The sequence below is a fragment of the Pristis pectinata genome, chromosome 2 (assembly GCF_009764475.1).
Source record: "Pristis pectinata isolate sPriPec2 chromosome 2, sPriPec2.1.pri, whole genome shotgun sequence".
Taxonomy (NCBI): domain Eukaryota; kingdom Metazoa; phylum Chordata; class Chondrichthyes; order Rhinopristiformes; family Pristidae; genus Pristis; species Pristis pectinata.
In genome coordinates, this window is record NC_067406.1 from 24,182,378 (window position 1) to 24,209,012 (window position 26,635).

The window sequence follows — 26,635 nt, forward strand, 5'->3', positions numbered from 1 at the left end:
AGGACGGGAAAGGAAGAGGGCAGAAGCCAGAATAAGGGGAGGGGTGCACAGCTGGAGGTACACTGCTGATTGAACAGCATCTGTGGGGGGAAAGGAATTATTAATGTTTCGTGTCAAAACCCTGCATCAGGACTGAGAGTGGAGAGGGGAGATGGCCAGTATAAAGAGGAGACGGGGAGTGGTGAAACAGGAGCCTGAGGTGATTGGTGGGCTGAGGAGGGGTGAAGGATGAGCCAGGTCGAGCCAGATAGGAGAGGGAAGGGGTGGAGTTGGGAGACGGAGGCAGGTGGGTGACGGATGGAGGCAGAGAGAAAAACAGAAGAGGCAGATGGAGCGAATATCTGTTGGTGTGAATTCAAAACACAAACACATTGGCTGTCTGTTTACAGAGATGCTTCTTGCAATAACATTTTTCACCTTTTTGTTCCAAGCCTAGCGTTGCTTGAGACTGCACATCTGTGTCCATATTGTTTTTCAGGAACGCCTCATCCACAGGAACCAGTTCTCTTGCTATCTGGCCATCATCCTCATCAACAGCTAACCATCGTTCACAAGGGAAGAAGTACCTGGTAGAGGAGAACAGTAACTTGTACATAAAGAACTCATCCATTTTCCCTTGATAGTGGCCTTCCATCTGCATAATAGCTTCAGGTAAATGTGTCCATTAAAAAGGAAGTCCATATTACTGCACCTTTCCCCTCAACCTTTATAAAAGATGTTAGTGCAACAATTGTTTTTTTATGCCAAGGATCTCTGCAGCTTGATGAGTACTGACTGTCAATGATCAATAAAATGTGCCCAAATACCATTGTTAATTTGACAGCTTGGGTGCCCTTGGGAAAAGAATCCACACTGATGGCAAAATTATATTGACAAGTCAGTGGGAATAATAGGCCATACTGACTACTGGAACTGGAATCTCAAATCCAGGAGATAGTGAATTGAATCCCATGATGGGAAATTTGGAATGAATGCAATGACTCTGATGGTTTATGAGCTAAAAAATAACACTGTTGATTTACTTTAAAAACCCAAACAGGTTGAGAACTGCCAGGTTTGCCTGGTCTTCCTGACATACATTTCCAATCCCACAACAGGTGGTGATCAGTAATGCTTCAGGGTAACAAGGGATGGCCATAATATATCAGATTGCAGGCCATAATATATCAGATTGCACATTTCCCATATTCTCGGAGAAAAAATTAAAATCGTTATAGGAAATTCTTAAGTAAAATAATGCAGATACCGAATCTGAAGTAAAAACAGGAAATATTGGAGGTACTCAGCAGATCAGGCAGAGTTAATATTTCAGGTCGATGGCCTTCCATCAGTTAACTCTACTTCTATCTCTACTGCTGAGAAATTTACAGCATACTCTCTCTTTATTAAGGAACTTTATCTTGTCACTTCCTCTATAATCATTTTAAAAACATACCTTCATGTCAGTCTTTAAAAGAAACCAGCAAATAAATAGAAATTTGCTCTGTAAAATAATTTGTTCATTTGTTAAAAGAAAGAGGAATAAGAATTTGTTTAATCTGCAAAATAGAGAAAAGTTTCCTGTACAGTATAAAATCTATAAATCCTCTCATTTTAAGAGCATTAGTACTCACGTAGTATCATCCTTCTCATCGACAATTTCCACCCTGTCCAGGAACCAAGCTGCATATCCCCCTGAGTTATCATGTCGAATTCGGAGTTTCTTTAATGTACCCAGGTCAATGGCTTTGACCAAGAATATATCTTCCTATATTCAGAAGGAAATTACAGTTGAAAGATTTGAAAGAAAAAACATGAGGGGCCTGGACTAGCACTGGCATGGGACAAAGAGCAGGCAGTTTAATTACAGGCAATCTAAAAATTTGAGGAACAAAGAATAAGAGAAAAAGGTCAAAAGGAGCAAAAATTAATGGTAAAATCCACTCTATCACTGAACAGTATTAATAAAAGACTGGCATTTATTCCTCACCACCAGTGAACCAGCAATGGGTGGCATACCTGGTGCATTATTAATGCTTCTGCTGCACAGCTCCAGATACATGGGTTCAATCCTGACCTTGGGTGCTACCTGTGTGGGATTTACATTCCCACATGGGTTTCCCCGGATGCCCCAGTTTCCTCCCAAATTCCAAAATGTGCTGATAGTTTAATTGGCTGCTGTAAATTTCCCTCCAAGGTAAGTGAGTGATAGGAGAATTAAGGGAAAGTTGATGGGTTTGTGGGAGATAATAGGTTGCAGGGAAATAAATGAAGGAATGGGATTGATGGGGATGCTCTGAGCCAACATAAACTTGATGGACTGAATAGTTTTCTTCTATGTTGTAAGAAAACATAAAATATGAAAACAGGTGCTCTAAGAAGATCACTTCTTCCATTCTTGCTATTTTTTTGCACATGTTTAATACAATCAAGTAGATTGCTAATACATTTGCATGTAGTACAGATTGTACATGATTATATTAAGCAGTCTACCTTACCTTCCTGCCTTCCTTCCTCTCAAAGCTCTTGAACTAAGGGGAATGTACATGTAGAGCTCACCGGTGCCCTGAATTCTCAAAAGCCTTGTTGACAGATGGAGTAATGAAGCATTAAGATTGGGACCCATTCTAGGTGCTGACCAATGTTCCGGAAATTAAATCGCCTACACTTTGACAGGTTAGGAAACATAAGCTGATTTACTTCATTACAAATCCACAGATAGTAACTGCCTCACCGTGGTTTGTCTGAGTAGTCTGTCATCAGCAGTAGATCTAGATAGTGTATGGCAGTAAACAGTCAAATGAGTCCTCACTCGATGTTCAACATACACAATTGGAAATGGTTACTGTCTGGTAGAATTCATGATAAGGAAGAGGCGTAACCAAATTTTGACTAACTCAGCTAATGTGGAATTGACTTGAATTTGACTGGGACCTTACTTGTCCAATATCTTAGTGTCATACTGTGCAGCACCTTTACAATCTGAGCATTCACTAAAGACGATAAGACAACCCCCTCCACCCCAACAATTGTATTCTACCTGTCCTCTTTCAAATTTGTTGAGATGGTTTGAGCTCTTGAGGTGTCGTTCTCCTGTGTCTGTTGTCTCACCGTAAATGTTAATGAAGACATTAGCATCTGTTCCCGCACCCATGACGTTCCCGGTAAACACATGAATGGTGTAGGAGTTCTCTGTAAATAGAAAGACCTTGAAGCAAAATCTGCCGATATCACTGACACACAATCGTAAAAACAGAAAGTGGAAACACTCAGCAGGTCAGGCAGCATTTGTGGACAAGGAAACGCTGTTAACATTCCAAGTTGCTGACCCTTTGTAGAACTGAGAAAGAGAGAAAACAAATCAGCTTTAAGTACAGAGAGAGTGGGGAATTCACTGACATAATGGATGTTATAAAAATACCATTCTCTTGAATTAACCTTCAGAATCTGAAAAGGCAATTTGAACCTAATCTATGTCAGGCGACTGCCTAGCTCAAGTGGAATGTCACTGAGCTTGTTACCATAGGGAAGGCTGGGGAGGGCTATGCAGGCAAATAAAGAGAGGGGGGTTCAGCAGTTTTCATCACGTCCAACAGGGGCTGGAACGGGAGACTCTGGGATCTGGATGGTCTGTCTGCCCATGGAACAGCTGCTGCTCACTGCACACTCCCACACTCACCGCTCTGGTCTGACCGCCACATCTCAACACTGAGCAGCTACACTTATCACCACACCAGCCCTTCATCAAAGCTGGAACAGTCCTTGTTCCAAGTCCATTCTGGCACACCCCTCAACTCTTTTTCAGATACATCAATGACTGCATTGGTGCTTCCTGCACCTGTGCAGAACTCATTAATTTCATCATCTTTGCCACCAACTTTCACCCTGTCCTCAATTTCTCTTCCTTATGTTCCAGTCGATTTCCATGCTTCCATTAGTGGGGGAGTCTGGGATCTGAGGGCACAGCCTCAGAGTAAAGGGACGTCCCTTTAAAACTGAGATGAGGAGGAATTTCTTCAGCCAGAGGGTGGTGAATCTGTGGAATTCGTTGCCACCAAGGGAGGTGGAGGCCAAGTCACTTAAGGCAGAGATTGATAGGTTCTTGATTGGTATTGGGGGTTAAGGGTTATGGGGAGAAGGCAGGAGAATGGGGGTTAAAAAAAATTAGCCATGATGGGCTGAATGGCCTAATTCTGCTCCTACATCTTATGGTCTTTTTCTGTATTTCTCTGTCTCCATCTCAGGAGACAGACTTGCCACTGACATCTTCCATAAACCCACTGTCTCCCACAGCTACCTCGACTATACCCCCCTTCCACCCTGTTTTCTGTCAGGATGCCACCCCTTTTTCTCAATTTCTCAGTCTCTGCCACATCTGTTCTCAAGATGAGGCCTTCTGCTCTAGGACTTCTGAAAGGAGGCTTTGAGCACATCGTTGAACTTGTTTTTCTCTCTCTGCCTGTTAATCCCTTCCCACGATAGATTTCAGAATGGAGTGCCTGTTTCTAGGGTCTGATGTCAGGCTTACGGACAATGTGGTCTGCCCAACATAGCCCAATGAGCGTTAGTGCGGCCTCAGTCCTGGGGATGTTGACCTGGGAGAGATTACTGATATTGGTTGGATTCTCCTTCCAATGAAATTGAAGGATTTTGTAGACAGAGAGTTGATGGTATTTTTCTACTGAGATGCCTGCTGTCCATAGTCCAGGTCTCAGAGGCATAGAGGAGGGCAAGGATCACTTTTGCACCAAGTCTGAGGTCTTCATCTTCAGTACAAAAGGTCAATTGACCAAAGGCTGTGCGGGTATTTTGAAGGTGGCAGTGAATTTCTGCCTTCACCAACGGGTGTCTCCTTACACATTGGACTCCCGCTTTGAGTCTGCAGCTCTACAGAAGCTCTATAGCCTGTTTTTATGCTTCTCACTAGATTATTCACATATTCTATTTTCCCTTTCTTTATCGAAATATGAAATTAATGAGAAAATGTTGGAAATATTAATCAGTTCAGATAGCATCTGTGGAGTAATGTTCCCTGTTGTTACCACCTTTTGGGGAAATGTTGGCACAATAAACAAAAATGCTTAGATACTAAGCAGGTTAGGCATCATTCATGGAGAGGGAATTAAAGCCAACAATTCAGTTTGATGGCCTGTTATTGATGTGATATGCCCACTCTCTCCACATCTGCTTCCTGACCTGCTAAATATTGCCAGCATTTTATTTGACATTTCCAGCAGCAGCAATATTGTTCTTTAGAATTAGATGAGACAGCAAGAACAGAAGAATATAAAGGAGCTGGAGCTGTAATAGGCAATACTGCTCCACAAGTCTGCTCCACTGTTCAAAAAGATCAAGGCAAATTTATACTTGGCCTCAGCTCCACTTTCCTGCCTGTTCCATACAACATTTAACTCCCCTGTGGCCCAACAATCTTTTTATCACAACCTTTAACATATTCAATGATGCAGCTTCCACAGTTCTCCGCGGTGAGAATCCTAAAGATTCACAACCCTCTGAGAAAAGAAATTCTTCCTCATTTAAAATAGATGTCCCCTTATCTGAAAAAAAAGTCCCAAGTTCTAGGTACACCAACAAGGGTAAATATCCTCTCAGCATCTACCCTGTCTATCCTCCATAACATCATATCTTACATTAAGATAGTACCTTATGTTATGAAAACTGGATGCATCAACTTCTGAAAAGCTCCATGTCCAGGTGTCCGGTTTTTCATGCAGTAAACAAAACTGGTGCCAAGCCCATAGAGGCATAGAGTTGCCCGGCATTGAAACAGGCCCTTCAGCCCACTGCATCTATGCCAACCATCATGTCTATCTATATTAATCCCACTTGCCTGCATGAGTAGAGCTATAAATACCATTCTACAGCATAAATGAAGAGGCTTCTGCTCCATGTTTCTCCAACTGGACTTATTAAAAGGTGAAAGTATGCCCAGATTTCACCCACCTTCAAGGTCTTCGGCATCTTCTGGCAGGAGCTCCACCACCAGCTGTCGGTCTCCCTCATCTCTGGCCAGCCAGCGCTGACAATTGAAGGTGTAGGTCTCCACCACTTCCTCCTGCTTTTCATCAACGTCCTCCTCAACTTTCCTTTTCTTTTTCTTCTTCTTTTTGTCGTCCTCCACAGTCCTGACACTCAGTCGGCTGATTCTAATGGACTCCAGGAACCAGCCTGGGGCCAAGCCGCTCCCGTCGTGGCCGATCCGGAGTTTGACCAATCTGCCGACATCCAGGGCCTCGATCTATGCACGTGGAAAACAACCGTTTCATAAGAGCGTGAGGACATAAGAAACAGGAGCAAAAGTAGGCCAAAGTCAAAGGGAGTGGTGATTAATGTTACGGAAACCAGGGCAGTGGCATGCTCCTCCTTCAGGGTGTGGGATATCGGGGACATTTCCATTGTCCCTGATGACTACACCTGCAGGAAGTATGTCCGGCTGCAGCCCGTGGCAGTTGGAGCATCCAGGATGTGGAGTATGTATTAGACAATACATTTAGTGAGCTGGTCACAAGGAGATGGGTGACCACCAGGAAGGGCAGTCAGAGCATATAGGTAGTGCAGGGGTCCCATGTGGTCAGTCCCCTTATAAGTATACTGTGTTGGAAACAGTTGTGGGGATGACCGTCCAGGGTAGGAATGTAGCAAGAGCCTAGTTCAAGCAAATTTTTCCCTTCCATCAAACCATATTGCCTCTGCAATGATTGCCTTGTGATTTTCTAAAAGCCCTGTTATTATGTCCTTCTTAATGGATTTCAGTATTTTCCCAATAGTAGACATTGGGTTAACTATTCTATATTTCTCTGTTTTCTGTTCCCACTCTTTCTTGAATGGTTGGCCTTATGTGTGCAGTTTTTCAATCCTCAGGAGCCTCTCCTGAATCAAGGGAATTTTGGTTGATTTCAATTAGTGCATCCTTTGCCCCTGCAGCTACTTCCTTTAAGACTCTGGGATTCAGGCCATCGGGTACAGGGCACTAGTTAGCCTTCACCATAAGTTGTTCTTAGCACTTTTTCTAAATGAGTCAACAATAGCTTTTGGACTCCACCAACAGACATCAGGTAAAGGGGTCCTTAGAACAGTTCAAATTAATTCACCGACTCACTGCAGCCATTCAGCTCAGGCTCCTTCCCCCTGTATTTCTTGCTGCATTTGTAGTGGTGGTAAAGGATCCATGGCCTATTGCCTCCTCCTGGTCTAATGCTCCAATGGTGGAGAGTCTGGCTGGAATTACTTAGACTGGACAGTAGGCTGACTTGGCTCTATGTTGTGGGTTTTGATGAGTCTGCAAGGAATTTCACAGTGGCGTTTCAACCTGTGCTAAACCCCTGTATTGGAGAGAAGGACCTCATAATGGACATTGTTTGTTGATGTACCATTCTCAGGACTTTTCATTGGCTCACTCAAGCCCTCTAGCTCTTCCTAGCTCCTATTTTAAAGTGATTGGGAAAAGAACCAAAGGCAACGTAAGGGAAAATGTTTCTTCGCAGCCAGTGGTTAACAATGGGAATGTATCGATTGACAAAGGAGGCAGATTTGATTCCGGCTTTCAGAAGGGAATTATGAAATACTTGAAAGAGAATGGAATCCAGGGCTATGGGGAAAGGGGGCAGGGCAGCTACTTTGTTCTTGCATGGAACCAGCATGGACTAAAGGCAGTTGCCATTTCCTTTTTGCTGTTACCATTCTATAATTCTATGATATGCATGTGACATCACTTGCATGTCTCACAAAGCTACATGTGAATTATCGTTCCCTCAGACAGGTACTGGGGACACTGAAGGCATTATTTCCAAATTCTGATGATTAAAAATCATAGTTATGCCTCCAATGCCATCCCTCTCCCCAGCTGCTCATTCCTTCCAAACTGGAATAGTGCAGAACATTTTGACTGTGATGAGTTTCATGTTCCAGATCCCAATCCCGCCTGATGCAATATCCACACTTTCCTCTCCACAAGAAACAACTCCTCCAGTAACTTTCCTTCAGTCTGTCTGTATCCATGCCTACCTTAAACATTTCAGTTTCTCCTCGGACAAAGTTGTTTGAGCGACTTTGGAGGCGGATTAATTCTGTTTTTCCAAGTTTTCCATACATTTGGATGAAGACTTTGGCATCAGTGCCGGCTCCAGTGACATCACCAGTGCGTACCTCTACTTCATAGTTTATTACTGTCCAGAGACACAAGCAATTGAAGTAAAATACACTTAAGGTCCTCACTGAATTGGACTAAAGAGTGCAGAGCAAGACAGCCCACAGTAATGTGCTCACATGGGGGTAAATCCACTGATGTTGTTACTCCAGCAGTTTTCTCATTTTTTTCCTCATATTTTCTTACGACATAGAAGTAGGCAATCTGACTGATCATGTCAATGTTGCTTCTCAGAACTACCCCATTCCACAACCTGCTCCCCTACAACCCATTCTCTCTCACACGCCCACCACTTCCCCCAGTTCTCTTGCCACTAATCCATACTGGAGGTAATTTACAATGGCCATTTAATCTACCAGCATGTCTTTAGGACATGGGAAGGAACTGGAGCACCCGGAGGAAACCCACATGGTTGCAGAAGGATGTGCAAACTCTATTCAGACAGCACCAGAAGACTGGATTGAAATTAGGTTAGTGGACCTGTAAGGCTGGCATTAGTGCAGACCAGGATGCTGCCTGGATTAGAGAGCATGTCTTATGAGGATCGGTTGAGTGAGCTAGGGCTTTTCTGTTTGGAGAGAAGGAGGATGAGAGGTGACTTGATAGAGGCGTACAAGATGATAAGAGGCATAGATCGAGTGGGCAGTCAGAGACTTTTTCCTGGGGCAAAAATGGCTAACACGAGGGGTCATAATTTTAAGGTGATTGGAGGAAGATATAAGGGGGATGTCAGAGGTAAGTTTTTTACACAGAGAGTGGTGGTAAGTTTTTTACACAGGGAGTGGTGGGTGCGTGGAACGCACTGCTGACAGAGGTGGTGGAGGCAGATACGTTAGGGACATTTAAGAGACTCTTAGATAGCCACATGAATGATGGAGGGCTATGTGGGAGGGAAGGGTTAGATAGATATCAGAGCAGGATAAAATGTCAGCACAATATCGTGGGCCAAAGGGCCTGTACTGCGCTGTAATGTTCTATGTTCTATGAAGTTACAATAATCTTCATTCATCTGTTTTCCTCTGGGAGTACACAATCAGTAAATCTAGCCCTAGATACATTTAGTGCACATGACTGGTTGAAAACCAACAAGCTACAAACAAAACTGGACAGCAACAGACAATTGGTTGACTGCAGGACAATCCCACATAAATTATATAAGTAACACATTTTATATCGATTACCATTAGTGAAAAAACACAAACAGATGCTGGTGTCCTTTGGAATCAACTGAGTCAAGAGGATCTTCTCAAATCTGAGATGATCTGGAAGTGGCCATAGCGTCAAAAGTGTCAAGAGCCTAGGCCTGTGTGATTTTTTTGCTGCTTACACACTGAGTTGAGTTCTGAGGAAATGTTATACAATTCTTCAGACTTTTAGGAGATGAATGGCTGAAATCCTTATGGGAAAATTCAGGATATTAAATGGAGTAAGAAATGTTAAGCTGGAGCACTATTTCAAATCAAATGAAAGCTATCAGTGTAAGCAGGTAAAAGATAAGTAAATGATTAAAGCCAGGTTGGAAGTGATTATTCAGGCAATTTTCAACAACTCAAAACGTCTTTTGTGAAAGGTGGAGAGAGGAATTTCTGGAGTTGTTCAGATGGTAGTGGACGTGATAATGTTGGGAATCTGTGGAAGCTTGTGTAATGCACATGTCCTTCAATATTTGTTGCAGTTTTAAGGCTGTACCACTTTAAGAATTGCACTATGTGACTAGTTTCTCTTTGTATGAAGTAACCTTCCTAGTTGTAGACCAGCCAGGGTCTGTCTGTCTCTGTGGAAGAGAACCATGCCACCCTGATGTTAACTTTTCTTCTGTTTCATAATGTAACCTTGCTGTTGGTTTCAACGATAACTATTTTCCAGTATCTCAGTCAGAGTACTGAAACAGGAGGAAGCAGAATAAGCCTCCTTCATGACTAAGGTTCTTGTGGTCTTTACGAGAAGGCCAGATGTAAATTGCTAAATTGGTTTATTATTGTAACATGTACCAAGGTACAGTGAAAAACTTGTCTTGCATACCGTTCATACAGATCAATTTATTACAACAGTGCATTGAGGTAGTACAAGGTAAAACAATAACAGAATGCAGAATAAAGTGTTACAGTTACAGAGAAAGTGCAGTGCAGGTAGACAATAAAGTGCAAGGTCATAATGAGGTAGATTGTAAGGTTAAGAGTCCATCTTATTGTACTAGGAACCATTCAATAGACTTATAACAGCAGGATAAAAGCTGTCTTTGAGCCTGGTGGTACATCATTTCGGGCTTTTGTATCTTCTGCCCGATGGGAGAGGGGGAGAAGAAAGAAAGTCTGGGGTGGATGGGGTCTTTGACTATGTTGGCTGCTTTACTGAGGCAGCGAGCAGTGTAGACAGAGTCCATGGAGGGGAGGCTGGTTTCCGTGATGTGCTGAGCTGTGTCCACAACCCTCTGCAGTTTCTTGCGGTCATGGGCAGAGCAGTTGCCATACCAAGTCGTGAAGCATCTGGATAGGATGCTTTCTATGGTGCATCAATAAAAATTGGTGAGGGTCAAAGGGGACATGCCAAATTTCTTTAGCCTCCTGAGGAAGCAGAGATGCTGGTGAGCTTTCTTGGGCATGGTGCCTATGTGGTTGGACCAAGACAGGCTGTTGGTGATGTTCACTCCTAGGAACTTGAAGCTCTCAACCCTCTCAATCTCAGCACTGTTGATGTAAACAGGAGCATGTGCACTGCCCCCCTTCTGGAAGTCAATGACCAGAGCTTTTGTTTTGCTGACATTGAGGGAAAGGTTGTTCTCATGACACCATGTCACTAAGCACCCTATCTCCTTCCTGTACTCTGGCTCATTGTTATTTGAGATACGGCCCACTATGGTGAGATCATCTGCAAACTTGTAGATGGAGTTGGAGCAGAATTGGGCCACGCAGTTGTGAGTGTAAGGAGTAGGGTTGAGGACTGAGGATGTAGCCTTATGAGCACCACTGTTGAGAATAATCGTGGCAGAGGTGTTGCTGCCTATCCTCACTGATTGTGGTCTGTTGGTCAGGAAGTCAAGGATCCAGTTGCAAATGGAAGTGTTGAGTCCCAGGTCTGGGAGTTTGGAGATGAGTTTGCTTGGAATTATAGTATTGAAGGCGGAGCTGTAGTCAATAAACAATAGTCTGATGTACGTGTCTTTACTGTCCAGATGTTCCAGAGATGAGTGCAGGGCCAGGGAGAAGGCGCCTGCCATAGAATAGTTTGGGCAGTTGGCAAACTGCAGTGGGTCAAGGTTTTCTGGTAGGCTGGAGTTGATGCGTGCCATGACCAGTCTCTCAAAGCACTTCGTGATGGTGGATGTCAGAGCCACCAGGCGATAGTCATTAAAGCCCGTTACTTTGTTTTTCTCAGGTACGGAGATTGTAGTAGTCTTCTTAAAGCAGGTGGGAACCTCAGATTGAAGCAAGGAGAGGTTAAAAATGTCTGCAAATACCCCCGCCAGCTGATCTGCACAGGATCTAAGGACATGGTCAGGGACACCATCCGGGCCAGATGCTTTCCTTGGGTTCACTCTCCAGGAGAGTGATCTTACATCTGCAATGGTGACCATGGGTTCAGGCGCACTGGAGGCTGTCGGGGTGGGTGGTGACATTCCAATCCCCTTCTGTTCAAAACGTGCATAGAATGCATTAAGCTCTTCGAGAGGGATGTGCTGTTGTCGGCGATGCTGCCCTACTTCGTTTTTTACCCCGTTATAACATGCAAGCCCTGCTGATGGCTGGTCTAGGATTCAATTTTGGACTGTTATTGGCACCTCTGATAGGTTTATGGAGGTCATATCTTGATTTCTTATATAGGTCATGGTCACCTGATCTGAATGCTGCAGTCCTAAACTTCAGTAGGGAGTGGATCTCCCGGTTCATCCACAGTTTCTGGTTTGGGAACACCCGGATTTTCCTCTTTGGTACACAGTCCTCAACACACTTGCTGACCAAGTCTTTGATGGTGGTGACCTCCTCATCTAGGCTGGCAGCTGAGTCTTTGAACATGGACGAGTCGACTGACTCAAAGCAGTCAGGGAGAAGCTCATCTGTTTCCTCAGACCAGCATATCATGATTTTCTGTACTGGATCTTCCCGTTCAGCTTCTGTTTGTTTGCAGGGAGAAGGAGAACGGCCTGGTGGTCTGATTTAGTGCAGGTGGGGGGTGGATCAGTAGGCATCTTTGATAGTTATGCAACAATGGTCAAGGGTGTTTGGCCCCCTGGTGGGACAGGAGACATGCTGGTAATATTTTGGTAAAACACTCTTGAAGTTGGCCTGGTTGAAGTCACCGGCAATAATGAAGAGGGCCTCAGGGTATCCTGTTTCAAGGCTGTTGACCACAGAGTACAGTTCATTGAGTGCAGGCTTCATGTCCGCCTGGGGTGGATGTAGACTGCCATTAGCATAGCTGAAGTGAACTCCCGGATGAAAGGCACCAAAGATCCATAATGTAGTCAAAGGTGAAAAAACGTAGCACAAAGGTCAGAGGTAATTAAAGGTAGTATTTTATGGTACTGATATTAGGTTTTGAAAGCTTATAGATTACAGAAAAAAACTGTGAAATTGCCATATTTTAAAGATCTTGGGGAAGAATGATTTGAACTGGCAGATGGTTAAATTAGTCATGATTTTAATACGATGTGGGGATGAGAAGAAGGTGTAGCTTCACTCTATATGAAGCTTAGAAAGGATGTGGTTTTGGATATTAAGTGAGGGGTTAGTTTGATTAACTCTGTGGGAAGTGGAGGGCTTCAAGGGCTTGAATGGAGCCAGCTTCAATCATTACAAACACAAATAGGGTGGAAAGAGGAATACCATGGATCTCCAGATATTTGCTTTAAAGACAACTTAGGTAAACATCCTCAATTTAGTTTGGCTAGTTTGTATGCTTACATTTCTCAATCTCTGTGATCTCACTGGGGTATATTTCAATCTCAGTCTTGCCATCTGATTCATCCTTGCATAGCCAACGGTGAGCAGGGAACATGTATTCCTTTCCGTGCGCTGGAACCTTAATCTGAATATTGTCCAAGAACCAGCCAGCTCGCAGTCCTACATTATCATGCCCAATCAGCAGACGTTTTAGCTTTGGAGAGGAAGAATCAGCATCAGTATTAGACAGATTCAAATGCAAAAGTAGAAAGATTGAGGTTTGCTCACTGTGCTACTGAACCTGGCAAATGTGACATGTGATGTATTATTATTTCAGAGTTATACAGAAATACAACATGGAAACAGGCCCTTCAGCCCATCGAGTCCACTCTGGCCATCAACCACCCAATTTTACATTAATCTTACCCCAACCCATTTTATTATCCCCATATTCCCATCATCCTCTCCCCACAACCCCCAGATTCTATCACTTATCTACATACTAAGGACAATTTACAGTGGCCAATTGGTCTACAAACCTACACATTTTTGGGAGGAAACTAGTGCACCTGGTGGAAAAGCATATGATCACAGGGAGAACATGCAAACTCTACACGGAGTTTAAAGAAAATTCTTGCTTAAAATTTATCTATATACATTAGGAACTCTCAGTCCTGGTAGAGACACAAGTGCAAGCTTGTCTATATTAATTACTACCAATGTAGGTTTGAAGCTCAGCTTCTTGTCAAGCTGGACACAAAGGCTGTGCACCACTGTGTTCAGACTGAATGAGTAGTATGGAAGAGGATAGAGTACTTATTTGCTTACAAAGCTAACAATATTTTATAGGGGGCTTACACTGAGTAACTCACTGTGGGTGAAAGAGACTAGAGATTGTGGATATAACTTTGACATTCAATGGATAAATTCTGGTTATGCAGTAAGTTGAAAAATAACTCAGACCACTAAGATGTACTTACTGTTCCAATATCCATTGTGTCAATAATGAAAACATCCACCTGCCCCTGTTCAAAGTAATTTCCCAAGTCATTGTCAGAGGTGACCAGTGACTGTTTGCTGGTGTCTCCCTTCTCTCCATACAGTTTGATGAAAACTTTGGAATCACTGCTGGCTCCAGACACATTCCCTGTCTTCACCATGATATGGTACCGGATATCTGAAATTTTCACCAGAGGAGGAGCACTTAATAATAGAGTACTGCACAGCTTCACAGATTATCAGGGAAATGAAGACCGACATTGCTATAGTCTTTGTCCTGGCCTCATGACATCTCAAGTACTTCATAGGCTCCTGGCACCAGGACAAAGACTGCATGGCCATGATTCCCTTCATTTGAACTTAAAAACTACAAATGGAAATTTGTAATCATTCTGGCTAAATGTTGGAAAGGTTAAATAGAATGTTTACAGATTGCCCTGGCCACAGTCATCAATCAAACCATTTGGAATCTCATCACCCTTAGAGTCAAAGCTTCTGTCTTGAGCTTCTGATTTCAAATTGCCTTCCTCCACATTGGAGCTTGCTCTGGCTCCTGCTCTGACAGCTTCAAGTTTTTTTTAAATTTCCCACCTCGGCTTTCAAGTTCCTCCACTGCCATTTTCCCTCCTTCGCTGCATTCCTCCAATTCGAACCTTTTATTCATCCCCAGCTTTCACTTTTCTGCCACACCTTTCACTGCCAAGACCCCTTTGCCTCTCTACCTCTCGCACCACCTTTACAAAACTCCTTAAAATCTACCTTGCTAACCAGATTTTTGGTCATAATATCAGCTTACACGGCTTGATGTCATATCACTGTCCCAAACCACAGCTAACCAACCCCCAACACTGAACTGTGACCTGCCCGTTTTCTCAGCCGACTGTTGTTGGACATCAGTCCCGTGGTGATATTTATGTTTTCTTTCTCTGTAAACATGTAGATGAGCAGAGTGAGTAGGTACCATTTCCTTGAGATGTGGTTAGAAAAGTACAAGCAGCAGACAGCTGCATTTGCTTCACAAGTGTCACACAGTCTGAAAGAACATGCTGGCTATGTCTATCCGAGCACCCTGCATAGCTTTCAAATCCAGACTTCTGAATGAAATAGCACCACCACCATAAACGGGCATGCTTCATTAAACAAAAACTCTCCACTGAGGTGGTATTATACTTTAAAAAAGAAACAGTGTCTTAAAATGTCCTTTAAATGTAGATTCCATGCCCTTATGATTGTTTTTTTTTAACTTAGATTTGCCTTTCTCAGTCTTGTAAAGTTCAGGCAAAATCCTTTCTTACTTTTCAGCATCTGTGCATCTCCTGCTGGAACAAGCTCCCGGACAATCTGCCCATCGTCCTCACTCTTATCCAGCCACCTGGTGATCAGTGAACAAAACAGTTTGTTTTTTTTACCTCACTTTTTGCTCTTGCAATTACCTCTTGCCACCCCAGCTCACGCCACACAATCCACAAACACACACACACCCCTGCAGAGACACGTATGCACAGAATCATTCACAGAAATGCCCTCCTTTAATCATCAGTTAAAAATAATAACCTGTAACATGGGAATTCCACAGCTTGGGATTCCGGAGCTCCTTCTTCCTTCACGATCACCTTGTCCAGGAACCAGCCACAGCTCCCACCTCTCCCATCGTGTCCTATTCTCACCCTTGTCACCTTCTTCAGACTTACAGCCTCAATGACAAACTCATCTGCCTGGATACAGGGAGCACAGCTAGACGTTGACGGTTTATATGTTTAGACTATGCAATCAAGCTGCAATCATTGAGACTGTCTAATTCAAGGTAAAGTCAGACTGTGTAAGTTAGGGTGCAAAGATTGTCTCAGAATTACTGACAGGAGAGAGCCACCCATGCTCATTGCTATCTTGAGGAGACCTTTAAACAACTTTCTGAATGAAGACAGCCCCAATGCTGGTCTTTCCTATGGCATTACATGGTGGGGCCAGAACCAACTCTCCCACAGAAATGTTTTGACAGCTTGTTAACCCTTGTCCCCCCATTGAAATTGGCTGTCAGAAATATCAAACAGTATAAAGTTTCATGAATATATCTGACATTCAGAACCATCTAAAACTATTAAACATTGATCACATTATTAGTTTAATCAAAACTTTAAGAAATATTAGGATCCAGATAAATATTTAAAAACACTTAAAATGATAAAATACATTTAAGTTAACTCTAATCGGAAATTGTAAATAGTTGAAACCTGCCTTTGTCCCTTTAGCCATTCCTCTCCATTGAAATATATGGAATTGCGGAATCTGCACTTGGTCTAACCTGGCCACTTTCAGCAGTCAGATTCCCCAGCTGGGGTTTGCAGTAAGTTGGTATTGGACTCCATCAAGAGGCTAACGTCAGAGTGTAGTTGGGAGATCCCCGCAAAGCACCTCTTGGGATATTTGGAACCTCTGCATTCATGCACACTTGCATGGAAGTCCTGAGCTTAGCACCAATACAGGGAAATGCCAACTGTTTCGTGTGGAAATGCAATATGACTCGGGAAAATCTGGGCTAATTAGGCGGGGTAATTGGTGCCCAATCATTGAGACTGGGTAATTCCAGGTATGGACACATTGAACAATGCAGGTGCATACAGGCTGGATAAATTAGTACAGTAACATGACCATATGATATAAGAGCAGAATTAGGCCATTCAGCCCATTGAGTATGTTCCACCATTTAATCACAGCTGATTTTTTTTTTACCTCAACACCATTCTCCTGCCTTCTGCCTGTAACCCTTAACCCCTTAACATGTTGGCATATTCTACTCACGTTGCCTTTCTCAAATTTATTGACATTATTCTTGCTGTCATAGAGCACCCGGTCTCCTGTGTCTCCCTGTGAGCCTATCAGGCAAATAAAGACATTGGCGTCGGTTCCACTGCCGCTAACTGTGCCGGTATAGATGATAATCCGATACTTTACCACTGTAAGGAACACACACAAAATCATGATTATCAGGGATATTGAACTTACCCCGACTTTAGGATCAGTGTTCTGCTTGGCAGTACTTGTTGCTAAAGTCTCGGTAGCCTAATCTTCTCCAGAAAGGCCTACCATCGGCTCAGAGCAGGAGCTGCAGATTTGCAGTGACTCCCTTGATGCAGGGTTTTGACCTGAAATGCTGATAATTCCTTTCCCCCACAGATGCTGATCGACCCCTGAGTTCTTCCAGCAGATTGTTTAGAAACATAGAAAAACTACAGCACAATTCAGGCCCTTCAGCCCACAAAGCTGTGCCGAACATGTCCCTACCCTAGAAATTACTTGGCTTACCCAAAATGTTACCATATGATATAAGAGCAGAATTAGGCCATTCAGCCCATTGAGTCTGTTCCACCACTTAATCACAGCTGATTTTTTTTACCTCAACCCCATTCTCATATGAGAATACAAAATTGTTTGTTGCTCCAGATTCCAGCATCTGCAGTCTCTTGTGTCTCTAGTGACTTGCTTGCATTGACTATGTAGTGCACTGTTTTAATCTGATGTACAACTCAAATTCAACCAAAAGATTTTTTAACGGAATATTTTCTAAAACAAAGTCCATGAATTTCCTTCTGGGACAGCTATGTGTCTGATGGGATAACGCAGAGAGGAGTTCAGAGACACACAGTGGCGTCCAATGATATCTGATATCACTTCTACGACTGGACCACACATGTTGGCGCAGGTCACTCATGCTGAAATCAGTCTCTGAAAACTTGTGAGGTCTCCTACGTTTTTACTTAGAGGGACTTGCCCAAGCTGACCCAAGGCCACGGATTCAGGTACCCAACCTGCCTCAGGTAGGTCTCACTTCAGTCATACTTACTCATCCTGGCAGGGCAACCCACCACCTTCTACTGTCACCATCCACTGCCCACACTTCAGACCTCAACATTTGGTTTGCAGAAAGCAGATGCCATTCACTTCCTCAGTTGTAACATCGGGAAGACATTAACATTTGCTGCTGAAGAGGCTGGTCTCGTAAAAAGGTAACAGGAAATGGAATTGCTTCTCTGGCTCTTCAAACTGCTACGCCATCCAGTGAAATTCTACATCGACCTTCATAGAACTCCACTTTCTTACCTCATCCCATTAACACCCACACCACCAAACAGCCAATTGTGCTCCAGTCATTGATGACCTTCCTGCTGCTTCAGGTACCAGGCTCTAGGTAGTAATATAAAAAGGGCAGGAACGACTCATCTGCCATTTTATATTCCTCATGGGTTACCCTTTCATGGAGTCAATGGAACTGAAAATTGGCAGGGATGTTTAAGGGATGGCAGACTTCCCCGTTCTACCATAGATTGTTGCCTCCTTACCTGTTTTGGACTATTTTTACTCACTTTCAAGATTTGAGCAAGGCCAGTATTTACTGCCCATCCCTAATTGCCTGGTGAGAAGGTGGTGAGCCATCTTCTTGGACTGCTGAGGTCCTTCTGCTGAAGGGCTTTCACAGTGCAACTGGGTAGGGAGTTCCAGAATTTAGACCCAGTGACATGATGGAGTGCAACTTGGACTGCTACCTGCAGGTGGTGCTGTTCTCATACCCCCCCCCCCCCCACCCACACCCCCACCCCCCCCCGCTACCCTTGTCTGATGACAGAAGCAATGGATTTGGAAGGTGCTATTGGAGTAGCCTGGTGAAGTAATTGCAATGCTTTTTGTAGATGGCATGTACTATGGGTATTGTGTGTGGGTGATGTAAGAAATTAAAGTTTAGATGGTTGATTGCATGCCAGTCAAATGGATTGCTTAACCCTGGATGGTGTCAATCTTCCTGGCACTGCACTTAGAGAGGGGAGTATTCTATCACATCCCTGACTTGTGGCTTGTAGATGGTGGAAAGGCCTCGGGGTCTCAGGTGACTCACTCACTGCAGGATACCCATCCTCTGACCTGCTCTAAAGCCACGGTATTTATATGGCTGGTCCACTTGAGTTTCTGGTCATGGTGGCCTCCAGGATATTGGTGGTGGGAGACCTGCTGATGTTAAGGTTAGTTGATTAGACTCTCTTGTTGGAGATAGTCATTGCTTGGCACTTCTGTGGCACAAATATTACTTATAAACCTATGCATGAATGTTGTATCGGTCATGCTGTATGCATCCTGGGCTGCTACCTTTGCTGAGAAGTTGCCAATTGGATTGAACTTTATGCAATCATCAGGGAGCAACCCCACTTCTGATCTTATGATGGGAAAAAAGTCACTGATGAAGCAGCAGTGTTGTAACTGTACTGGAATAGCTTAGATAGAGGTGCAGCTAATTCTGGAGTGTAGACCTTCAGTGTTACAGCTGAGACGTTGTACAGTTCCTTAGCCCTTGCTGTATTCAGTGCTCTCAGCTATTTCTTGATATCATGTGAAGTGAACCAAATTAGCTGAAGACTGGCTTCAGCTAATTTGGTTCACTTCATGGCAGGCACGGTAGTGTAGTGGTTAGTGTAACGCTTTACAGCACCAACAACCTGGGTTCAATTCCGGCTGCTATCTCTAAGGAGTTTGTACGTTCTCCCCGTGTCTGCGTGGGTTTCCTCCGGGTGCTCCGGTTTCCTCCCATATTCCAAAGACGTACAGGTTAGGAAGTTGTGGGCATGCTATGTTGGCACCGGAAACGTGGCGACACTTGTGGTCTGCCCCCAGAACGCTACGCAAAAAGATGTATTTCACTGTGTGTTTTGATGTACACGTGACTAATAAAGATATCTTATATCAAGATAGTGGGAATCTCAGGAGGAAGACTGAGATAGAGTATCTATTTGGCACTTGTTGCAAATGCTTCAACGTTTTCTTTAGCACTCACCTTCTGGGACCTGCCATGGCTGAGGATGGAGATGCTTTTGGAGCCTCCTTGTCCTATAGCTGTTTAATTGTCCTCCACCATTCACAATTAGATGTGGCAGGGCTGCAGAATTTTGATCTGAGCCATTGGTTGTGAGATTGTTTAGCTCTGACTATTGCTGTTTTTGTAGCTCAGCTCTCCTTGTGCAATGATCAGTGAACATCTGCACTTTGAACTATTGATGGAAAGAAGGCCGTCGATGAAGCAGCTGAAAGTGATTCGGCCTAAAGAACTGTGCAGCCCTGGAGCTGATTAACCTCTTTTTATGAGGTGTAACTAAACCACTGTTGTGTTTTCCCTTTGATGCCCATTGCCTTCAGTTTTACTGAAGCACCCTGATGCCACACTCAGTGATAGGCATGTACTTGCAGACTCCTCCTCTTGTTAGCTGCTTAATCCTCCACCATCATTCATGACTAGATAGAGCATAGAACATAGAAAAACTACAGCACAATTCAGGCCCTTTGGCCCACAAAGCTGTGCCGAACATGTCCCTACCCTAGAAATTACTAGGCTTACCCAAAGCCCTCTATTTTACTCAGCTCCATGTACCTATCTAACAATCTCTTGAAAGACCCTATCGTATCAGCCTCCACCACCGTTTCCAGCAGCCCATTCCACGCACTCACCACTCTCTGAGTAAAAAACCTACCCCTGACATCTCCTCCATATCTACTCCCCAGCACCTTAAACCTATGTCCTCTTATGGCCACCAATTCAGCCCTGGGGAAAAGCCTCTGACTATCCACCCTATCAATACCTCTCATCATCTTATACACCGCTATCAGGTCCCCCCTCATCCTCCGTCTCTCCAAGGAGAAAAGGCCAAGTTCCCTCAACCTGCTTTCATAAGGCATGCTCTGCATTCCAGGCAGCATCCTTGTAAGTCTCCTCTGCACCTTCTCCATGGCTTCCACATTTTTCCTGTAGTATGGTAGAGCTTTGACCTGACCTGTTGGTTGTGACATTGCTTATCTGCTTATGTGACTCCAGACCCATTAATATGGATGACTCTCAAGTGCACGCCGAAATAGTCTAACAACTCACCCAGCTCAAGCACAATTATTACTTTGCATAACTTTTCCCCACCCATTATTCTGCTGTATCTACGTTTATGCCTTCAGGGTGTACTGATCTGCTTTTAGTGAGGACCAGAGAAGCACTGCTTCTTCAAAGGGGTAGAAAGAGGGTAGGGACATATCAGGAGGGTAGGGACAAGTGTCTAAGAGCATCATTGCCAGATGTCCATGAAGACAGCCCATCACATTGCCTGTGGCTCCAGAGAACACTGCAACCCCAACAGGGTAACAGAAACAAAAGGGCAAGAAATTAAATTTAAAAAGCAAGTAATAATAACAAACAGAAACAACGTGCATCAGCTTGAGCACGAGTTGTTTGCCTTTCCTCCCACTTCACGGTTGTTCACTCACGGGGCTGGACTTCATCCACCAGGTCTCCTTCAGCAGGCAGCTCCCGAATGATCTCATTATCATCCTCATTGATGTCCAACCACCGACCGCACTTGAAGTTGTACTTCTCTTTTGTCAGCGATTTCATTAAAGTCACCTGTAATAAAAAAAATTAAAGACACACATAGTTGGAACTTGGCCACTGATCCTGGTACCAGACAAGTATCCTAATGCCCACACAGTTGATCTGAGAACACAAATTGGAATCCTACCGTTCACACTTAGGATTTCAAATTCAGTTAATTAAATACATTTGCAATTAAAAAGCTAGTATCAATAATGGTGACCATAAAACTACCAGCATCCTCACCTGAATGCCTGCAGGTGACTCCAGACCCATTAATGTGGATGATTCTTAACTGCATTTTGAAAATGTCCTGGCAAAGCATAGAGGGTAGTGGTGGATGGGCATTTTTCTTACTGGAAGTTTGTAACAAGTGTGTACTGCAGGGATCAGTACAGGGACCTTGTTGATTGTAATATATACTGTATAAATGACATGGAATGGGAATTCATTTATACTAGCTCTGTTTAAGGTTGCCTTCTTCCTCAGATGCATCTTAATATTAAGATGTGTCAGTGTCTGAGGAAGAGGAGAACCTTAAACAGAGCTAGTATGAATGAAATGGACCTGGGCAGTTGGAGAGCAATAGATCAGGAGATGGAGCAGAATGATTACTGAGTGATATACTCTCAGAATTTCCTTTCAGATTGGGAAGCTTCTAGTTCCACTCCATATTTAGAATTGGTGATAGGGGCAAGATTGGGAACTCACCATGAAGAAATTTGTTGGTCTCATTCAGGGTTGCACACCCATTTTTTGCAGGGAAAGCCAGACTGACAGTCTGAATCACTTCCGAGGGCCATTAAGACAAATATGAAGCTTCCAAAATTTCCTGAGATGACTCACTGGCTCACTCAGATGTGGGAATATAGTTATGGAAGGTTAACTTCCTGGAATTTCCCCAGCAATTACTTTGGGAAATCTGGCCACTGAGCCAGTACTGGCATCATTCAACAATACCAGTCATTTCAATGGAGAGCATTGGCTCTGATTGTGATGGGTAAATTTCAAGTAACTTATATTTTCTGAATTAATTTGGTTTAAATGGATTTAATTGTGAGCTTAAATTATTTAATAGTTTTAATTATTTTAAATATTTAAATTCTTTTTCATTCTTTTAAAAATTTAATAATATTTATTTTTATTTTATTTACTTTTAATAGTTTTTGAATATTTTTAATATCTTTTAATTTCAGAAATATCTACAGATATTTAAAATCTATGACAGTTTTAACAGCTGGGTGAGCCTGTGTGAAAGCATTCCTGGGGGCAGGACTTGCTTTTACTATGGAGGCTTTGCACTGCACAGCACCCAGCATATGACAAACATATGAATTCAGAGCAGGAGTAGGCCACTTGACCACTTGACCCTGCTCCACCATTCAATATGATCATGGCTGATTTGGCTGTAACCTCAACTTTGCATTCACCCTCCTGCTTATCAAGAACCTGTGTACCTTTCCCTTAAAAGTATTTGAAAATCTGCTTCCGCTGCCCTTTGAGGAAGAGAGATCCAAGGACTCATAAACCTCTGATAGAAAGAAATCATCTCATCTCTATCTTAATGGGAAACTCCTTATTTTTAAAACCCTGGTTTTAGATTCTCCTCCTAATTCTAGATTCTCCCATGAGGAACTATCTTGTCCATATTTACCTGAGGATCTTACAGCTTTCAATCAAATCCCGTCTCGCTTTTCTAAGCTCCAATGGATAGAATCCTAGTATGTCAAACCTTTTCTCATAAGACACCTTATCCATTCCACATATCGGTCCAGGAAATCTCTGAACTACCTCCAATTTCAGGAAATTCCAGGAAGTTAACCTTCCATAACTATATTCCCACATCTGAATGAGCCAGTGAGACACCTCAGGAAATTTTGGAACCTTCATATTTATCTTAATGGCCCTCAGAAATAAGGTTAAGATCGTTGTCTGTAAGGAGTTTGTACGTTCTCCCCGTGACTGCGTGGGTTTGCTTCTGGTGCTCTGGTTTCCTCCCACATTCCAAAGACATATGGGTTAGGAAGTTGTGGGCATGCTATGTTGGCACCAGAAGTGTGGCGACACTTGCGGGCTGCGCTCAGAACACTCTACACAAAAGATGCATTTCACTGTGCGTTTCGATGTACATGTGACTAATAAAGAAATCTTATCTTATCAATGCATTTACATCCTTTACGAGTAAGGTAGTAAGGAGTCCAATGTGCAGTGCTCTTGATGTGGTCTCATCAATGCGTACTAAAGCTGAAACTCCCTGCTTTTATCTGGGAATCTTGTTACAGTTGCAATAAGTTCAAGTAGATGTGAGATGATATTCAAACATACATTCCAAATACATGGAAATAAATTGAGGTCCTACAATAGGGTACCTCTGTCCTGAGGGAGGAGTGGGTGTGCTGAATGGTCTAGTTTTCCCAAGTCTCATGCTTCCCGTTATTGATGACTTACTTTGTTCAAATGCCAACCAGCAAAAGGATGGCGTTTCTCATGCCAGATTCTGAGTTTGTAAAATGTTCCCAGGTCTGGGAGTTCAATCTGCAAGAGGCAACAGACACATGAAGTAAATTAATAATGAACTACAAGTCTAACATTTCACTAATTCAGTCACTGAATTTTAAAATGATATTTTCTGGATTGTTTAATTTTGACTGGACATAGAAATAGCCTCAATGAGGACAACCCCTCTAAGTGACCACCACAGCTCACCCTCCCTCCACTTCCTGCATTTCTCTGTGACAAGGATGCCATCGGTCACAGCCTTTGATTACAGTGAACTACTTTTTATGCGCTGAAGTTTGGGAGTTCTGAATATGAGAGCCATTCACAATACTCATTGACAACTAAAATACTCAGAGCAATGTGTGGCTCAGAGAGGTATATCGAGTGAAATGAACTCAGCAGTGCACAAAGCAGTTGAGGAAGCTGTGTGATTAGACACCCTGCTATCCTCAAATTTCTAGCACCATGGTTTGGATTCATTATCTCTGCTGAATTTCTCAGGGAACTGGGAGCCAATCAGGGTTTCAAAGCCAGGGTGAAAATGGTGGAACAAAGTGAGGTGCTCAAGGGGGCAGTAGGTGCTCGGGGTAGGGAAAGAGGCAACAGTTTGACATGGTGACAACAGCCATGTGATCAGAGTAATGTTGGATATTATAACCAAGCCTGTTGTCTGTCCCTACAAGGAGGATGTTGGTGTGTTATTGAGAACAGCTGGAGAAGGTCACTGTGGAATAATGGTTTGTTTGATTTGGCTGACGAGGTTTGGTTAGAAGAAATGTGTCATGTTTTCAGGAATAGTTAAGCCAAAGCTGAGATGTCAAAAATAGCAAAGGTGAAAGAGAGAACAATTGATTCCCTGAATAGGTAGAGGACCGTCATGTGAATAGGATTAGTGTTGGAATGGGAGGAATTTGATAGGTAACTGCCCTTCAATAATGCTGTCGAGAAACAGGATAAATAAATATCTTTCTCTGGTAAATTTAAGAGGAGACACAAGAGACTGCATATGCTGTAATCTGGAGAATTGATAAACTTAATAGCACGCTCGGGTTTATAAACTTGTCAAGGTTATGGGAAAGTTGTAATAGAATAGTGCATGCTTCTCACTGGAGGGCCACAGTTATATGGACAATGTCATAGATTAATGAATCTTTGCAGAATTCCCCAACTCATTCCACCCACCACAAACTTATCTGTTTGACCAGTTTCAAAGTTGTCTGAGTTGTTGTCCAGACACATCTCATCTGATTTCCCTTTGTCACCATATAGCTGGAGAAAAACATTGGCATCTGTCCCGGCATTCTTGATATCACTTGTCCAGATCCACAGTGACCACGGATGTTCTAGTTAAAAAAAAGGGAGCTTTTTTTAATGTGTTCTGTGACATGTGAGCAGGGTAGTGTTGGGTGAGGCTATGTAAGGAATGATGTCCTTCACAAAATGGAATATGATGGATGTTGTTGAAGAGGATTGCCCATTGTTCAGCCTTTTCATGGCCTAACACATGTACTAATTATAAAATCCCTTTTAAAACAAGGGTGTATGTGACACAGTGAGATAACATTATCATGGACTAGAGGGACAGGAAGAGGTTATTTTGCCCTTCAAATCTATTCCATCACTCAGTGATATCACAGCTAATCTATGACTAAACTCCATACACCTTCATAGTGAAGGTAGTTCGGAATTTCTACCATCCTCTGCATGTGCAAATTATTCCTAATTTCATTTCAGAAAGATAAACAAAAAACGCTGGAAACGCTCAACAGGTCAGGCATCATCTGTGAAAAAATAAGCAGAGTTAAAAGTTTCAGGTTGGAGATCCTTTGTCAGAACATGAAAACAGAGAAAAACAAGTTAGTTTCAAGTTGCAGAGAAGGTTGGGGGAGAGATGGAATATCTGTGGTGGGGTGAGGCTGGGGCAGCCTCCCGATCTTGATATCCAATTCTACAACTAGAGAGCTCACTATATCTGTGTTAGAATTGGCCAGTTCTGCTGCAAGTTGTATATCTATGATGTTGCTCAATTCTTCTCTCTTTTCATTAACATCTGCTGGGCATGTCTCACAGCCCTTCATTTAGCAACATTTTATACTCTAACTATACTATCACTATTTAACCATTGCCATTAACCCATCAACCATTACTCATCTTAAAGGCAACCCCAGTCAACCCCACCCTCACCCTCTCACAGACATTCTTTTTGTCTGACCTATCTTTCCCCCTCTTCTCTGTAATTTAAAACCAACATGTTTATCTCCCTTTTCAGTTCTCACAAAGGATCTTTGAGCTGAAAAATTAACTCCATTTCTCTTGCCACAAATGCTGCCTGACCAATACTGCCTGTTTTTATTTCAGACTTCCAACATCTGCAGGAGTTTTGATTCCCAAGGTTCTGTGAGGTTGTGTTAAAGGCCTGACAGGCAAGGTGTAGGGACCACCTTTGTTCCCTTGGGAGAAAGGCAGCTCACCACATATCTACTAAGGACATGGTCGAAAGGGATTGCTAAATTTGACAACACCTAGGACATTGAATCAAGAACAGAGGCTGCATTGCCAAACAGTGAATAATAATCTAACTAGAGTTGTTAAGGGATGAATGTCTTCAGTTTATTCCCCCACAACTGCCACATTTCAGCCATCTTGTATAAGTTTGTATAATTTATGTTTAACGTCAACCCTCACCAACTTTTATTGATGCACCACAGAAAGCATCCTATT

General features: G+C 43.1%; 1 protein-coding gene across 1 annotated transcript in view; it reads right to left on the bottom strand.

Annotated features, from left to right (window-relative positions):
- LOC127580433 (lipoxygenase homology domain-containing protein 1-like) overlaps nt 1–26,635 on the bottom strand; it is a 94,379-nt gene that overhangs the window by 34,333 nt on the left and 33,411 nt on the right. The window contains exons 10-22 of the mRNA XM_052033907.1: nt 25,097–25,257; nt 23,864–23,950; nt 21,313–21,448; nt 16,825–16,979; nt 15,580–15,740; nt 15,321–15,397; nt 14,007–14,203; nt 13,048–13,240; nt 8,005–8,165; nt 5,944–6,238; nt 3,020–3,171; nt 1,614–1,747; nt 418–566 (exon numbers count right to left, since the gene is read on the bottom strand). Coding sequence (XP_051889867.1) covers nt 418–566; nt 1,614–1,747; nt 3,020–3,171; nt 5,944–6,238; nt 8,005–8,165; nt 13,048–13,240; nt 14,007–14,203; nt 15,321–15,397; nt 15,580–15,740; nt 16,825–16,979; nt 21,313–21,448; nt 23,864–23,950; nt 25,097–25,257 — 2,058 coding nt within the window. The remainder of the gene's footprint in view (nt 1–417; nt 567–1,613; nt 1,748–3,019; nt 3,172–5,943; nt 6,239–8,004; nt 8,166–13,047; nt 13,241–14,006; nt 14,204–15,320; nt 15,398–15,579; nt 15,741–16,824; nt 16,980–21,312; nt 21,449–23,863; nt 23,951–25,096; nt 25,258–26,635) is intronic.